The sequence below is a fragment of the Scylla paramamosain genome, chromosome 8, assembly GCF_035594125.1.
Source record: "Scylla paramamosain isolate STU-SP2022 chromosome 8, ASM3559412v1, whole genome shotgun sequence".
In the NCBI taxonomy this organism is placed as follows: Eukaryota; Metazoa; Arthropoda; class Malacostraca; order Decapoda; family Portunidae; genus Scylla; species Scylla paramamosain.
This window is the reverse complement of record NC_087158.1, coordinates 1,830,325-1,847,511: the sequence shown is the minus strand read 5'-3', so window position 1 is coordinate 1,847,511 and position 17,187 is coordinate 1,830,325. Positions and strand designations below refer to the sequence as shown.

The 17,187-nt window shown below is 44.5% G+C and overlaps 1 protein-coding gene across 5 annotated transcripts; it reads left to right on the top strand.

The window, feature by feature from the left end:
* The first annotated feature begins 91 nt into the window (after nt 1-91).
* Nucleotides 92-16,191, top strand: LOC135102681 (UV radiation resistance-associated protein-like). 5 transcript variants are annotated; one of them, XM_064008066.1, is made up of 13 exons: nt 93-263; nt 837-1,105; nt 3,756-3,902; nt 4,750-4,854; nt 5,608-5,781; nt 6,245-6,378; nt 7,172-7,457; nt 8,134-8,251; nt 9,005-9,122; nt 9,917-10,089; nt 10,695-10,921; nt 11,050-11,223; nt 12,561-16,191. In XM_064008066.1, exons 4-13 carry the CDS (start codon nt 4,808-4,810, stop codon nt 13,648-13,650), a joined length of 2,541 nt encoding a protein of 846 aa, XP_063864136.1. In that variant the 5' UTR covers nt 93-263; nt 837-1,105; nt 3,756-3,902; nt 4,750-4,807; the 3' UTR covers nt 13,651-16,191. The 5 variants fall into 5 exon arrangements, with proteins under 5 accessions (XP_063864139.1, XP_063864136.1, XP_063864135.1 ...); XM_064008069.1 differs by lacking the exon at nt 837-1,105 and having other exon boundaries at nt 92-263; nt 5,611-5,781; XM_064008065.1 differs by lacking the exon at nt 837-1,105.
* Nucleotides 16,192-17,187: the final 996 nt, after the last annotated feature.

Here is a 17,187-nt window from a genome sequence, read left to right as displayed (position 1 = left end):
TGAAATACTAAAACATCAAAAATAGGAAACACTTTGAAGAGAAAAATGCGCACTGTTATAAAGAAAGAGAGAAGAACAGCCCCATGACGTCATTAATCAGAAAGACATTCGATGACGCAACAGTGACGCCAGGCAGTGTCTAGAGTGACGTCACGAGGGCCAAAGAAACAACATCAACAAACAGGACTAATAGAACGAGCCGAGAGGGAGGAGGAGGCGATAATACCCGGCTGTGGAGGCCAAACAACATCACCCACCCCCCTGTGAGACCTTAAATATGTGTTTCTCCCTTTACCCAACTCACCCAAATGGAAAATTATAACAAATAGTGGAACAGAGGGGGCGTATTCTGATCATGAACCCGAGTACCTCTCTATCTCAGCTGATAAGTCCACTAATGCTGTATTTATGTGATTTATTGCGTGTGTGTCGGGCTGTGTGCGTGTAAGGGGAGAGAGGGGGCGTGGTAGGCGTGAAGGGATGCCATGTGGGAAGTGGACAGGTTCATGACACGGTTGAGTTGATATAGCTGTGTGTGTGTGTGTGATGTGTGTGCTTGTCGCAGTCTGCCCCGCGCTCTCCTGCCTTCCGGTGTGTTAGTGTCTGCCAGAGAGGGTCACTGGCAGGGGACTCACAATGGCTGCTTGGATAAGAGTGAAATTTTCCCCAAAGCTGGAGTGTCAGTAGAGATGAATGTCAGTGCTGCTTAAAGTCTTAATTCGCTTCCACGTTAAAGATTAAATTGTCATACATTTCACCATTAGCGCCATGATAAGCTGCAATTTCATGTATTATTCCTTTTTTTTTTCTGTATCTCTTCTCCAATGCACCACAAGCTTGGGGACCTGGTGGAAAGGCAGGGCTGAAGTGGGACGGCAAGTCAGGTCACTGTTAGACGGAGCCACGCGACTGCAGCTTTGTGGCTTGTTGGTCACACTATAGGAGCACCACTTAGGAGTACTGGTGGTGCTGCTGAAATATCCAAGACACCATTTTGTAGTAGTGGATGCTGAAAGGGCACTGCAATCTTGGCCGGTCAAGGGGCTGTGCTGTCCCAGGACCGTGCAGAGTTGCAAAGCTGTGCATAACTTTTGGTCTTGTAAGAGTGAGTGGCTTTGCAACACTATATGTAACCAAACTAATAACTTGACCCTAACTTGACCTAACCCCCAAGGCCATTCCCTGTGGTCACGCTAATTGGTGTGTGGTGATCTCTTGGTCATGTGACACTGAGGGACGTTTTCATTTCTGAATTTAACCCACAGTTACAACTTTCTAACCTTGACTGGACACCCCCCCCCTACCATCAGAGGATACTCAAAGAAGTTGTCTGGAAAGTCCATTTGGTTAGGAAAGAATATTAGAGCTAGCTTTATTGTGAGAGACAGCAGCTTTGCCTCATGAGTGCAAACTGAAAGATATGATATAGTGTGTAAATAGGGGGTAGCTGTCTGTCATGAATGAGGCTCTCACTCATACACACACACACACACACACACACACACACACACACACACACACACACACACACACACACACACACACACACACACACACACTTGGAAACTGCATGTGACATTCATGATGAGTTACAAAAGATTTAGTGTATAGATAATAAGTATATCAGGTGACTGACTCCCTTGTTGAAGAAAATTATAAAAATAATAATGAGATAAATACCCAGAATATCTTATGTATGACCAAGAACAAAAAACAAAATTAACATAAGCAAGATTACAACATCAGCATAAGATATTGTGTGATGAACCTTGAATTATTTTATCATGATTAATTTTTGCTTTGGTGTCTTGTGTTTGCATTCATTCTGTGTAATCTGTCCATTCTCTCTCTCTCTCTCTCTCTCTCTCTCTCTCTCTCTCTCTCTCTCTCTCTCTCTCTCTCTCTCTCTCTCTCTCTCTCTCTCTCTCTCTCTCTCTCTCTCTCTCTCTCTCTCTCTCTCTCTCTCTCTCTCTCTCTCTCTCTCTCTCTCTCTCTCTCTCTCTCTGTAGTGTTCCATGCTTCATTCCATGCATGCAGTGATCTGTTCATTCTCCTCTCATCCCTGTCTCTCTCACCAGTATTGTCCTCTCTTTTACACTGTAGGTTGTTCCCTCACATGCACTTCATCTGCCATACTCATGTGCTCCCCTTGGCCGCTGTAATATAACCTCTACAGCCTCAGTAATGGATGCTTAGAGGTGATTTTCTCATTGCCATCCTCTCCCTTCCTTGTCTGGTTTGAGGAGTGTGTTGTGAGCCGCCCCAGCCTTTGTTAGTGAGGCCATGACACATCAGTAGTTGCACAAAAGACTCACATTTCACCCACAACAAAGATGCTGCCACATTTGCATGAGATGACCATCATTTAGAAAGGCTTAGGGAAGAGCAGTTGTGTTGTGGTATTAAAGGAAATGCAAAGAAAGTGGCCAAAGAGCAGTTGTGTTGTGGTATTAAAGGAAATGCAAAGGAAGTGGCCAAAGAGCAGTTGTGTTGTGGTATTAAAGGAAATGCAAAGGAAGTGGCCAGACAAATATAGCATGCTGACATATCCTGTCCTTGCTTGCCTTCAGTGGTCAGAGTTCATGGACGGGAAGTGTCTTATCTCAGTGTGTGGAAGTGAAATTATTTTGCTTGTTAACCACAACTCACTACCCTGGCTGCATGCTTTTATTGATTATTAATTTAAAGGTAACATGCACACATATCTTGTCCTTGCCTGATCAGTGGTCATAGAAGATAAATTTTATATCATAGTGGAAATGAAATAAGTTTTCCTGCCAGCCATGCCTCACTGCCTTGTCTGGATGTTTTTATTGATCAGTTTAAAAAGCCTTAAAAGTGTAGTGGCAGAACAGGCAAGGTTGACTGAACTGTTGTGTCCTGTTGGTGATTACTGTGGTTGGTATGGTGTGCAGCTGAGTGTGCTGTCAGTGGTGTGACTCTTGGCCTCTCCTCTCATGGCTCAACACTGCAGGTCAATCCTCTTTCCTTCAAAACATGAGGCATTGTAGTGGCAGCACCTCCCAGCCCCCTGGTGGTGCATCACACCCTCCTCACTGCCATGCACCTGCCAGCCACCCCACCACCTGTTCACTCCAACCCTTATAAGTGCTGTAAAGCCTTCCCTTCACATCATCCCGCCTCATTCATGGGTCAGTGCTGCATGGCCTTGCATGCTGATGTGTTGAGAAAGTTGAGAAAGACATGTTTTTCTATAAACATGATTTTTATTTATTTATTTATTTATTTTTATTTATTTATTTATTTTCTTATTCTTTTGTATTATTTATTATCCTCTTGGTTTATGTTTACATTTACATTCTGTCATTGCACTTTGTCTTGTGCAACACTGTCGTGATGTGTGGCTCTCTGCAAGCAGCACCATGGCCCCAGCAGAGTGCCTCCATGCATGTATGCATGTCCTGGGTGTACACCACTGTCACTCAGTCTCACCACCACCACCACCACTGCAGGATGTGGATCTGCAGTTATTGTACTCTTATTTTTAAAGCTGATTTTGTGAAGCTTTTATTTATACACTGTTTTCATGGAGAATTAACCTCACATGAACAGAAATAAAGGTGCAAGTGAAAGGGTAATTAAAACAGATCAACTTTTTACCATTTTCATTATTTATATAAGGGTTTAAAGTGACCAGAGTTTATATATTATGCACACTGAGTTGTGTTTCCCTAGCCTGCACAGGTGATTCCTGCAGTGCAACTTAATTAATTGTGTTTCCCTACCCTGCACAGGTGATCCCTGCAGTACACCAGAGAGGTTAGGGCGGCTGAGGCAGGAACAGGCAGCCAGCATGAGTGAGGTGTGAGGCAGCACCATGTGTGGCGTGCTGCTCCCCTGTGAGCTGTGAGGCTGGCCTGTGCTGAGGTGTGAATTCTGTGGTGAGTGAGGGAAGCAGGCTTGTCTGTTATTCACTGGGCCGTCCTGCAGTACATATGTGAAATAAAAAATTATATGATTATTTCAGCTGAGTGAGTGAAGCAGGTTTGTTATTAAGTAAGCAATTCTATAATAAGTGTGCAGAGAAAAAAATAATAAATAAATAAATAGATCAAATCCTTCTGTAACATACTTGATGCAGGATGCCTCAAATATATCCTGTTCTCTTAATCCTCACATGCTTTAATGAGTTATGTGGACAAGAAATTGCCTCACCATTCACACTTACAAGGAAGAAAGGGTGATTTTTTTTAATTGTCAGGTAGTAGATGTGTATTTGCTGTCAGAAGAGAAAGAGAATATACAGTAGTCTTCATTTTTGGCATTACAAGGAAAATCAGATGCATTGTGTATTTATTTTTATCATTCATAACCCCTCCAGTTCTGTATTGGACTTTATACATCATGATTGTTTTACATTAAGAAGACTCAAGGAAAAGCAATTATAAAGCAAAAATTAAAGAAATGTGATATTAATTCTTTAGATATTGTTTACTGATGTTTAATTCTCTCTCTCTCTCTCTCTCTCTCTCTCTCTCTCTCTCTCTCTCTCTCTCTCTCTCTCTCTCCCTCTCTCTCTCCTTCTCTCTCTCTCTCTCTCTCTCTCTCTCTCTCTCTCTCTCTCTCTCTCTCTCTCTCTCTCTCTCTCTCTCTCTCTCTCTCTCTCTCTCTCTCTCTCTCTCTCTCTCTCTCTCTCTCTCTCTCTCTCTCTCTCTCTCTCTCTCTCTCTCTCTCTCTCTCTCTCTCTCTCTCTCTCTCTCTCTCTCTCTCTCTCTCTCTCTCTCTCAGGTGGCGTGATGCATGCCTAGTGTAAGTAGCATGGCGGTGTGGTAAGGAGGTGGCAAGCATGGAGCCGTCAGCCGCCCTACAGGAAGATGAGACAGACTACGGAAGGTGAGGAAGGCACCACCAGCTATTAATATGAATAGTTTGTTCTTATCTATACTATTAATGTGATTGCTTGTTCATGATATTCTTTGGAAGGTAAGGGAGGCATCTGCAGTTATTAGTGTGGGTAGGTTGTTCTTGTAAATACTATCAATGTGATTGCTTGTTCATGATATACTGTGGAAGGTAAGGGAGGTCTCTACAGTTATTAGTGTGGGTAGGTTGTTCTTCTGTTAACATCGCCAGCAAAAGCTTTCTTGATAATGGGTGTTGGTTTCTTCACTGTTTATTGGTGCCTTTCACTTTGTTCAGGCATGTTTAATTAAGATCTTGGCATTTTGTTTGGGAAGTTTGGGACAGTTATGAAGAAAGGGGTACAGAAATATAAACACACATGTAGTAAGAAGAATAAAGTCTCACATTTTTGCAGTATTTTGACATTGTGTTTATTATTTAGGAAGTTGGGAGAGTTACAGTAAAAAAAAATTAGTTACCAAGGGGACTTTCAAGAATACAGTGCAAGAATACAAACACAAATAGAGTAAGAAGAAAGTTTCCAGGCAGTTCAGGATTCTGTTTATGACATTTTCCATTGTGTGGTTGAATTATATTGGATGATTCACACATACACAAATAGAAATACAGAAGCAAGGACAGATATCCACAGAACCCTTAGTATAGCCAGAGGGCCGCCTTGAATATATCCACAGAATGTTTAATATGACCATAGAACCTTAAACATAATGTGTGGTGGTGCAGCAGGGCAGGGCTGCAGCAGCGGGTGGTGGAGCTGTGGTCCTGCCAGGCGGGGCTGCGGCTGCGTCACCTCCGCCAGGTGGTGGGCAGAAACCTCAGTGGCCATGGGCACCACCCCATCCCAGTGCCCTCCTGCCCCCTGCCGTCCAAGAGGCCCAGATCCAAGGCCACCATGGGGTGAGTGCTGCCCTCCTCTCTTGTTTGCTGGTGTGCTGACTTTTATTCACTTCTTAAGGTGATTTAATTAAGGTAGTTTTTCTGCTTACTTTTGAAATATGTCAATATGAAATAACACATATTTTAGTTTTACTGAAAATTATATAAGGTGAAATTTAAAATAGTGTGCACCACAACCCTAAGAAGATTAATTGTGTTTATTTTATTGTTTTTTGTTTCATCTTGTTTTCTTTTCTTCTAATGTTATTTATTATTTATTTTAGTTTTTAAGTTGCCATGTAAATTATCCACACAAAAAACTCAACATTTACACATCACATTTCAAAACACTGCACATTGTTCAGTAGCCAAGCATCACTCCAGCATCCTGACCCTCCTCCATCACCCATAGTTTGTACACACAACATGAGCCACAAGTCACACTGAGTAAGAGGTGTCCTAATGCCTCACACCCTGCCCCCAGGTACTACTTCTCCCTGCACGCCCCATCCAGCAAGGAGGAGATCTATTCCAGTGAGCTGCAGAGCACGTCAAACCCCAACTGGGTGGACATCGAGGTGGAGAACATCAGGCCCATCAATCGCCAGTCACTGAGAGGTGCTACAGACAGGCAGGCAGTCACCTCACTCCCCTCACTCCCCTTCTTGATCACTGCCTCCCTCCCCTCACTTCCCTTCTTGCCCACTGCCACCCTCCCCTTCTTGATCACCACCCTCCCTCCCCTCACTCCCCTTCTTGATCACTGCCTCCCTCCCCTCACTTCCCTTCTTGCCCACTGCCACCCTCCCCTTCTTGATCACCACCTCCCTCCCCTCACTCCCCTTCTTGGTCACTGCCTCCCTCCCCTCACTCCCTTTCTTGATCACTGCCTCTCTTCTCTCACTCCCCTCTTTGCCCACTGCCTTGCTCCCCTCCTTGCCCACTGCCTCCTTCCCCTCACTCCCTTTCTCATCCTCTTATGGTGGTAGTTCATAGTAGCCAACAGCTGATTGGATTTCCTGGCTATTTTATACTCTGCAATGTTTCTGTTATTTCCTTTCTGTGTTTCCTCCCCTCCAGTTTTCTATATATTTTTTCCTTTCTCTCAATAGCCGGTATTCAGAAACGCTTTGCTCCCTCACCTTGACTATTTTCAAAGGCCACAGAGATGACTAGCTGGGTTCTCAAGAGTGTTTCTCCCATCAGTAATGTAGAAGTCTTGTTAATCTGTCACTAGAACCATTAAAACCAGTGTACTTCAACTAGAGCCTCTTCAATGTAGTGAGGGTGTGGCATAGAAGTGTTTCAGAATGTGATCCAGTAAACTATTAAACTTTTAGACATGATAGCCAGTAAAGCAGTCAAATTCAGCTCTCTCAAACACCTACTGTAGCACTTCCACCTTCTTCAGGAGTGCTGGTGCGACTGTGGTTCCGGTCAGAGGGGGAGGAGGCCCAGCTGGTGACGTCTTGGGGCATCCACTTCAGCGGGCTCATCCCAGTGGGCAAGGCGCTGCCCTACGACCATGAGAAGTTCCGGCCCAACACTCTGGTCTTCAAGCTGCGCCACATTTTCTACACGGCGCCCGGTTGCTACCAGGATCACAGGAAGCAGCCGCTGCCACCCCTCCTGCGCTTTGGCTTCTCCCTGCCACTCTCAGAGACCAAGCCGAGCTACACTGTCAGCGCCCTGTCAAGGTGTGCATGGTGGTTGGGTTAGGTAATGTGTGGCTTGTCTGCACCTCTCCTCCCTTCATTGCCATTTTTTGTTACTTTTTATTGTGGAAACATTTTTGTATTCATGTTTTAATTCATTGTCAGTGTTACTACTGCTATGTTCATAAACTATTCATTATTAGTAGTAGCAGTAGTAGGTGCAGTAAGTTTGTCCACAAGATTGTCCCTTTCCACCAGGGTCTGACAGGGCTAAGATTGTGAATGGTGTGTGTCAGTGTGTGGTGCTTTGCCTGGGCCACCCTGTGTGGGATTGCTGGCCTGTCATATAGAGAGAAAGATAGCTCAGTAATAGTCATAGTAGTATCATCATTATCTTTTATCCTTCTAGCCATCCAGTACTCCCTGCTGTGTGGCTTGTGGCTTCTCTTCATCACTATAACAGTCTGCCCCATAGGTAGAGTAGTAGTAGTAGTAGTAGTATCATTATTATCTTTACCTTCCTGATCAGCCTTTGCTCCCTGCGACATGGCCTCTCTTTCACCATCACAGTGACAGTCCCCCACCATAAATAGCTGAAGTAGTAGTATCATTATTATCTTTACCTTCCTAATCAGCCTTTGCTCCCTGCTACACGGCCTCTCTTCACCACCACATTGACAGTCCCTCACCTCCTCGTCTCTCTCCTGCTGCCCCACAGACTGCACAGCACCAAGCGGGCCCAGCGGCAGCAGGAGGTGAAGTGCCAGGAGACGCAGGAGATGCTAGAGATGCGACACATCACCAGGACCGCCCAGAGTCACATCATGGGATCCAAGGTGTGGCTTTGTCTCTTAAGGAATGGTTTGGTTTGGTTTTCAGTTCTTTTGCTAATCCCTTTTTTATTTACTTGTTTTTATTTATTTCCTTTTTTCCAGACCTTTCCTTCCAGTGGTGACTTAACTGATTTTTTTATAAGGATTTTTTTTTTTTTTCTCGCTGTGTGATTTTGTTGGTGGGAAAAATGTTTGGTTTATCTTATTTTTTTATTTTTTATTTTTCTACTTTTCCTTCCTTTGATGATCAATTGTACTTGATAAGTTCATTATTCTCTCTCTCTCTCTCTCTCTCTCTCTCTCTCTCTCTCTCTCTCTCTCTCTCTCTCTCTCTCTCTCTCTCTCTCTCTCTCTCTCTCTCTCTCTCTCTCTCTCTCTCTCTCTCTCTCTCTCTCTCTCTCTCTCTCTCTCTCTCTCTCTCTTCCCCTCCTTATGATAGATTAAGTTTAAGATGTCATTTGGTTTGTTTTTTTCTAGTCTTTGTTCCTTTGCTTTGCTGATAGATTGTGTTTGATAGGACCTTGTTTGGTTTGTCTTCAGTATCATTTTCTCCTTCCATTGCTGCCTTATTTTCTTGAGGGATAGGCTACCTTTTTACTCAAATTTAACTCTTCACATTCTTGTTCAGCATTAAGGATGAAACAAAAGAGGATTATGACGGTGACAGTTGAAATATTATTGATAAAAAAACCTTTACTGATTACATGAAAAGGAAGGGAAGTGTGTGCCGTACCTTGAACTTAACTACTGCTGCAGGTGGAGGACTGCCGCATGAGAGTGGCCTTACTCAGGGACCAGCTGGAGGAGGAGATAGACAAGCTGCGTGGCCTTAAACTCTCGGCGGACAACCTCGACAACCAGAACCAGGAGAAAGGTATGGAGGACAGGGGTGTGTGGTGCAGTGGATGGCAGTGAAAGATATGGTGGGTGGCAATGAAAGCTACAGAGAGGGTATTAAAAAGGTGCAGATTGGCAGTGTTGTGGTGATGATGGGTTTGGGTTTCCTGGGTTAGTTAGGTCTGATGCAGGCAGGTTGGGCTGAGTGGTGTGAATTGTGTGATGCTTAATGTATTCAAACACACCCACTGTTATAGTTGCAAGTTGAGAGATGTTTAGTTTCTGGTATGTTTTGTGCTTTCCTTCAATCTTCGATCTATTCCGCTGATGGTCTCCTCATAAAAATTGAGGGTCGATTGAGTCTTAATAGATGAGAAGACATAAGATTAAGAATAAATTGTAAACACAGCACAACTAAAGTAAAACTCACACCACAAATGAAAAAAAACACTTATGAGAACCTGACCGATCATCTCTGCCTCTTGAAAAAACAGTCCTTATGAGCAAACAAAGCATTTTGATATGTGGACCGTAATGCCAGGGCTGATTATGTAATGCCAGGGTATAGCAGGCAGGCACCAATGCACTGATAGCTGTCACTTGCAATAGAGTTTTTTTTTTGAGAGAATAAAGAATTTCAAAGTATCAGCTGTAATTCCATAACTAAATATACTATTATAATAAAGTGTAAAAGGCATGCACCAATATTCTGAAGGGTTACCAGGTCTGTGTAAATGATGCTAAGGTGTAGGAAGTAAGCACCAACACCTTCATAAGTAATAATGCTAAGATAGAGGAGGCAGGCACTGATACTCCGATGTGTGTCACCAGGCCTGGAGCTGCTGGAGGGGTACCAGGCCCTGCACCGCCAGCTGGGCACGGTGCGGACGCTCTCTAGCCAGGAGGGCACCAAGCGTGACTCCCTCAAGAAGCTGTCAGACTGCCTCAGCACCTGGCGCAAGATGCTCATCGCCCAGCTGCCTGTCGTCTATCCTATCAAGCAGGTGCTGGCCATGATCATTGCTTCTTGCCTTAATTCTTGTTTTGTTTTATTTATTTTATTTATTTTATTTTTTTATCATTTTATTTTATTTTATTTATTTATTTATTTATTTATATGTTTATTTATTTATTTATATTTATTTATATTTTTTTCTTGTTATTGTCCTTCGTGTTCCTGTTTTCTTTTACCTCTTCTTTTTTGTCCCTGTATTTTATGTCCCAGTGTAACTCCTCTTACTGTTCCTCCTCTTATTCATCTTCATTATCATTAGTATGTTCTCCTTTCCTATCATTCTTCCACATTAAGTAAGACTACTCATCACTCACCCAGCCACCCATTCACCCATTCATTCATTTCATCACCTACTTACTCATTCACTCATTCTTTTAATCATCTTCACACACACTCATTGAATTAACCACTCACCTACTCCTTCATTCACTCATCCATCTACTGACTCACTCACACACCTGTCTTCACTCCCCACCTACCCACGCACTCACCTCACCCCAAAAATATAAGGAAAATAAGAAAATAGAGAGAAAAAAAACATTAAGACCTGCCTCATCACCATCACTCACCCACCCTGCCTTCCTATCACCCCAGGGCAGTGACGGGAAGTACCGGATCTGTGGCGTGCACCTCCCTGATGCTGAGAACTATGACGGCACCAGCGAGCGCACCCTGAGTGTGGCACTGGGATACGTGGTGCATGTGGTGGTGCTCCTCTCCCAGCTGCTCAACCTGCCCCTGCGCTACCCTCTCCGCCCCTACGGCTCCACTGCCACCATCAAGGACACCACTTCCCTCCTGCTGGCCGACACTGCACGGGAGTGAGTGTGTGGGAGGGAGAGGGAATTCCTTTGAAAAGTTAGATATTTATACAGACACATGCAAACATAGTGCTAATGGTTCCTTTCTAATATAAGTACAATGGTAATTTGTTCCTTTCTACACCCAGGTTTCCACTGTACACTGGTGGGAAGGAGCGGGAGAAGCTGCAGTTCAACTATGGGGTGTTTCTGCTGAACAAGAACATAGCCCAGATGAGGTGGTACTGCGGCATCCCCACCCCGGACCTCAGACCAACCCTGGCCAACCTGCACTTCCTGCTGGCAAAACTGAGCCAACCCAGGTGGGTGTTAGGTGCTCATTGGCTGCTCTTGCTCTGGTGTGTGTGTGTGTGTGTGTGTGTGTTCATGAAAATAGCTTCTTTTATCATATGTTTCATGGAGTTAAAAAGTAATCATGTGTATGAGAGGCTCCGAAACATTGCTTCAGGGACTTAGGAAGAATTTCTCTCATTTTCGTGTAATTAATTAATCCTAATAACAAACATAATAAAATTTTTGTCATATGAAAATTTACCTCCTTTAATTCTTACAATGAAATACATAATTGTAATGACTGAAATATAATAGAACCTTTATTCCAGTTTCACACAAAATAGCAAAAGCAACAAGGTAACTCAGAATGTTGATGATAAGTGTGGCAGTAGTGTGTGGTGGGTGGTGGTACTGTGGTGTGGCAGGCTTGTTCCAGCACCTCCACTCCTGCCTGTACTCCAGTGTTTGCTGACAGCCTTGTGTTGTCTGGCTGTGGGAGCAAGTGATGCCTCCATGTGTGCTTCACTGGGAGGAGATGGTGTGGCAATGTTGATGGTCTGGCAGTATGGTTGGTCTGACATACATGCATAACTTGTGACTCATAAACAGACAGTTGATGCTGCATGTTTGGTCTGACTGTATCTTGGAGGTTGGGAGGCTAAGGACATTCCTAAACTAAATGTAATGACTGTTGATAACCTCTCTGTCTCCTAGTAGACACAGTGGTGAAGGACATTCCTAAACTGAAGCTAATACCACTTAATAATTAACCTCCTTGTAAGTGCATCTGGGCCAGATGTAGTGTGTTGTGTGACTATTTACAAATATAGAGTTTTGCACATATGCAGGACCAACCGCTCACCAGACCTCCTCAGCTGTCACAAGGAAACACAAGTCATGGGCATCAGGTCATGTTCCAGCTATGTCATGAGCAGCAGCAATACCATCACAAGTAGGAATGCCATGAGGCTGTCAGCAAACCTTGAGTTTACTTTTTCCATTGAAGCTTACAACCTGATACCAGCTGTTGCACCACTGCATTGTTGCATAGTTGAGATACATGCACACAAAAATTTGCAACATATTAGATCTACTTCATTTCTTTCATAACTTATAATCCACATACTTCAGACCTGCCTGCAGCAAGACCTGTTTTTACTATTAGTTCCTAATACTTTATCTTATGATTTTAGGAAAAATGGGAGCTGAGTGTCTGAAAACTACCATTAAGGATGATTATTAGCAGTAGTATTGCATGTTATCAAGGGAAAGGGATGCAGGTGGTACCTCCCTGCTCCCAACCCTTACCTTTGCATGCCACTCTGAACCACTCACCATTGTGTGCCTCCCTGTGTGTGCCGGGCAGCGTGGGGACCCAGCCACCCACCCCTATGCCTGACGTCATGATACCCGTGAGCGCCGGCACCACCTCTGTCACCCTGGAGGTGCGGACACCCCCGAGCCTCCTGCAGCAGCAGCACTCCCCCAGGTTGCCCCTTAACCCTCTGGGCCAGGCCCGTTCCACCAGCCAGGACAGTGGCCGCAATGCCCCACCTGAGGAGGAGGAAGAGGACATACAGTCGCCCTGGCAGCCAGCAAAATCTGGCAGCGAGACCACTTCAAGCGACGTGTCCCCCGTGAAGGCGTCGCGGCTGTGCGTGCGGGAGGCGGTGCCAATCACCAGCCCCACCTCCTCCACCGGCAAGTTCATCTTTGTGGACCAGGTACCCGTGGGCCTGGGACCGGTGGTGCAGCGGGAACTGAGCCTGGAGGAGCGGCTGGCCTACACCAATGGCCTCAGCCTCTCCCTGGATGGCCTCAACCACATTGAGCAGGACCCCTACTACAGGATCAAGGAACTCTCCAGCTGTGAGGACCTCAACATGCTTAGCAACGTGTCCAAGGTCCTCAACTACAGCCGTGGGTCCGAGCCGAGCCTCCTGGCCAAGGCGGACGCCCCCGCCGAGGAGGAAATCCTGCCGGTGTTCAAGGAGCCAACCACAGAGCTGCTGCGGTCGTGGCATGAGGACGACCCGTCGCACTACACGGGCGCCCTGGAGGGGGTGGCTGTGGACAGGCTGGAGGAGATGGGGGAGGAGTGCCACGAGAACTTCATGTTGCCCTCTCGGGAGATCAACTCTGAGGACAACAAAGACAGTGAGTGTCCCGCCCCCAGTGAGGTAAAGGAATGCCTGGGCTCGGAGCAAACCTCTGAGGGAACTCCAGACTCAACAGAGACCTCCAACCCAGAAAAGCCTTCGGACAGGAGTGGGTCCAGGGGCAGCCCAGAGGTCCCCAGAGAGGAGAAAGACAAGGAGCTCTCTCTGTCAGAATTTGGAATAACTGAGGACATGTTTTTGAATGACGTTGCCTTCCGGACAGCCGCCCTCGCCAGCCAGAACTGTAGCTTCAAGATGTCCTTCTCACGGCAGAGCACAGAGGATGAGTACCACTAGCAGACAGAATGCATAGGAGATTTTTCTTATGTCCTGTTTTCTCCAGTTTTATCATTTAGTGACATTTGGCTAGTAAAGGTCAGTTAACTATCCCCTAAGTAGCCACCCATAAAAAAAGCTTTAATGACATTAATTAGCAGAGAATGTACATTGTGAGCTGCCCCTGTATATAGATTCAGAAGTTTTCTACATGTCACTTTCTACCAGGCATCAGCGAGGTGTCCAAGAGGCACGTGTGGAAGGCTCTAGTCCGGCTCTTAGTACGATTCCAATAGTTTTCAATCCTTATCAGTTTCTGTAAAAAATCCATGAGAGAGAATCTGTTAAAACTTAGAGAATGAGACGCTTTAAGTACATGCATACATATTTCCTGTTTTGTGTTAGAGATGCAGGGCACTTTGTTATGAGCTGTCAGGAAAGACTATACTGCAGATTTTTTTTCTTTTTTCCTTCCTGTGTATGGCTGTCCTGAGTTGTGATGTCACAGCCACCACTGAATTTCATGTCTATAACTTGAATAGAAATTAATACATGAATTCATTAACTGCCTCTATATCAACAACTTCACAAACAATAAGAGGAACTAGGGATGTGATTTACTTGGATCAGGTAATTTCTCTTATATCAGCACCTCCACAAAGAGTAAAGAGAAGCAAGGAATTAATTGGTGGAGGCTCTGCTGTTGCTATCTTGTTCTCTTGTAAGGAATGTGACATCAATATTTTGAAACATTCTATGGAGCGTGACATCACTACTCCAGGCAGTGGTACATGTACATGTGCATCTGACCGGCTCTCTGCTGTGGAATTTGCAACCATAACTGTGATATATCTTGTGGCAGTGAGGCACGTTGTACAGCGTTGCAAGTTGTCTCACCGTGCTGCAAGGCGGGGCACTGGGAACACTGAAGGAGAGCAGTAGCCTGGCAGTGGAGGGAAGGAGTGTGTCTGGCAACCCTGTAAAGTGCTGCTCCCCACAACACCATTTGGAAAGTGCAAGTTTGAAAAAAATTATATACTTTTTTTTTTTTATGGAAGTAGAAGAGATGAAATGAGAGGTGACACTCTTAGGTGGATGTTGTGAGATATTATGAAAAAAGGTGGAAAAGCAATTTTATGTATTTTCCTTTTTTGTATTGCTTGGACATTGGAGAAATCAAAGGAGACATAAGTGCTAAACCAGTAGATGCTGATAAAGCAACTAGCTACTCTACCTACCTGTAAGAGAGGGAGAGAGAGAGAGAGAGAGAGGCAGTTACAGTATATATCTTTTTTTGATTATGATTCCTGGGCAGCTTTTGCTTCCCAGACCTGAAATTATGCAAGGATCCTGAAGCCTCCCACTGGCTGCAGCACTGAGGCTGCTTTGATCTGTGAGTGAGTGAGTTTATTTTTGTAGCATTTTATTTTGCTGTATTTTGGGGGAGTGTTCATGGTGGGGGAAGACTGTTTGCATTTCCTTCATTCACACACACACACACACACACACACACACACACACACACACACACACACACACACACACACACACACACACACACACACACACACACACACACACGTACATGTATGTAACTTGTTATGTTCTTTGAGATAGCTATCAGGGAGGATTATTACTAACCTTTGTTACATATGTATTCCACAGATATTTTACACATTATAATGAAGTCTTGCTCACTTATTTTGTACCTGTGTGTGTGTGTGTGTGTGTGTGTGTGTGTGTGTGTGTGTGTGTGTGTGTGTGCATTTTTAGTGAAGAGGTCAGGCTTAAATCTATGTTACTACATGCATTTGGTCTGTCTGTCTGTCTGTTTTCACAGCAATTAAGTTGAATTGGGTGATAGAATCCAACACCATCCCAGGCATAACAGTCATTCCTGAGCAAAAGAGGTGAATTCCAAAAAGTTTCAGCATTATCAGAAGCTGTATTGTGAGAGGCATCAGGTACAGGAAAGACATTCTAGGTCTGTCTGTTCTTGTTCCCATGCTGAGAGCATTTAGTGAACAGTGCAGTCTTTTTTTTTTCTCCAGTGTGCTTTGTGCAGCATCACTGCATGCAGATGTCTAGTGTTACTCACTGGCTGAGTATGAATGCAAGTGTGTTGATTTTCTTTTTGTTACATTTGATGGTCTAACCAGTGTGTGTGTGTTTGTGTGTGTGTGTGTGTGTGTGTGTGTGTGTGTGTGTGTGTGTGTGTGTGTGTGTGTGTGTGTGTTTTATTCCAATCCCAGAGGTAGAAGTACCTTATTTACTGGCTCACAAAACACTCCCTGTTTTACAAGGACATTTTTAGAAAAGTTTTCATTTCATAATGAGTGCATGAGATGCAGGATAAACTATATTTTCTGGGAAGAAGTGCATCTTATACACTCTGGATTGTTATATTGTACTGTGTGTATTGGCTGGCTGAAGCTTGAACCAAGGATTTAATTACTTTTGAACAATGCCAGTGTCAGGAATAGTAACAACACAGATCTGCTTCACATGTGAATGGGTAACATTCCCAGAAAGCACTTGACTGAATAAAAGAAATAGAGGTTGAAGTGACACGTGATATAATTGCCGTGACCTCATTAAACTTTTTGCTTCAATTCAAATATTAAGAAAATGGAATGCACGGTACCACCCACCATCCTTGTGAATATTAGAACAAATAATGTGTTTATCTTCTGATACAAAACATCATTACTAATGTGTGTGGAAGTTTTGCAGTGGTGTCTTGAGCAATGTGAGTTACACCTGCACTCCTTGTGCACCTCACTCTCCTCCGAGCCATGACAGGCCAAGTGTTTGTGACTGAAGCCTCTCAGCCATTCCTCTTGGTGTTTCTTTATTCATGATGGTGAGAATACCTCAGGCAGACACTCACAGTCTGTGGCAGGTGTGTGTCACCAGTACCAGTGATGCCTTCAACAGTTTTCACTCACAAGGGTCTGGTGTCAAGCAGCATGAGGCAGTGCAGTGGGGTGTACACTCCACACTGTGAACACAATCCCCCAAATCTGGCAAGCTTGTATATATATGTACTCTTTTAATGGGTTTGCATATTCCTTTCCATTCATTTATGTATTACAGAAGATGTATATTCTGTTGTTATTGTTATTCTGTCACATACTTTGATGTATTTATTAGTTATAACAAAGATGGTGAAGCATGTGGACTCATCCCATCCACAGCGTGCCTTGCTGAGCACCAACATTCCCTCACCGCTGCCTGGCCACCCCGGCGGCCAGCCAGCATGTATGCATTGCCCTCGCCACACACAGGATGTCCCAGGATGTGTGTGCAGCGCACCTCTAGTCATCTTGCCAGTAGGTGGGACATGGAGGAAGAGAAGTAGAGATGGCAGAGGAAAGTGAGGATTTGTTCCTGGGTGTGAGTTGCTGAGACTGTACGGCTATTTTATCAGTTATCATTTTCTGTGACTGAGGGTCTGTTTAATTGTTTGTTTTTTTTGTGACTGGGGATGAGTTATGTGTTTTGTGTGAGTGAGGTGTGGTGGGCGGTTGCTGCTGCGTTAGTGATCATGGAACATTC

Coding starts and splice junctions, on each gene's coding strand:
- LOC135102681 (XM_064008065.1), top strand. CDS start 4,808: ATGGAGCCGTCAGCCGCCCTACAGGAAGATGAGACAGACTACGGAAG. Junction 6,379..7,171: donor CAATCGCCAGTCACTGAGAG/GTGCTACAGACA, acceptor CACCTTCTTCAG/GAGTGCTGGTGCGACTGTGG. Junction 8,252..9,004: donor GTCACATCATGGGATCCAAG/GTGTGGCTTTGT, acceptor CTACTGCTGCAG/GTGGAGGACTGCCGCATGAG.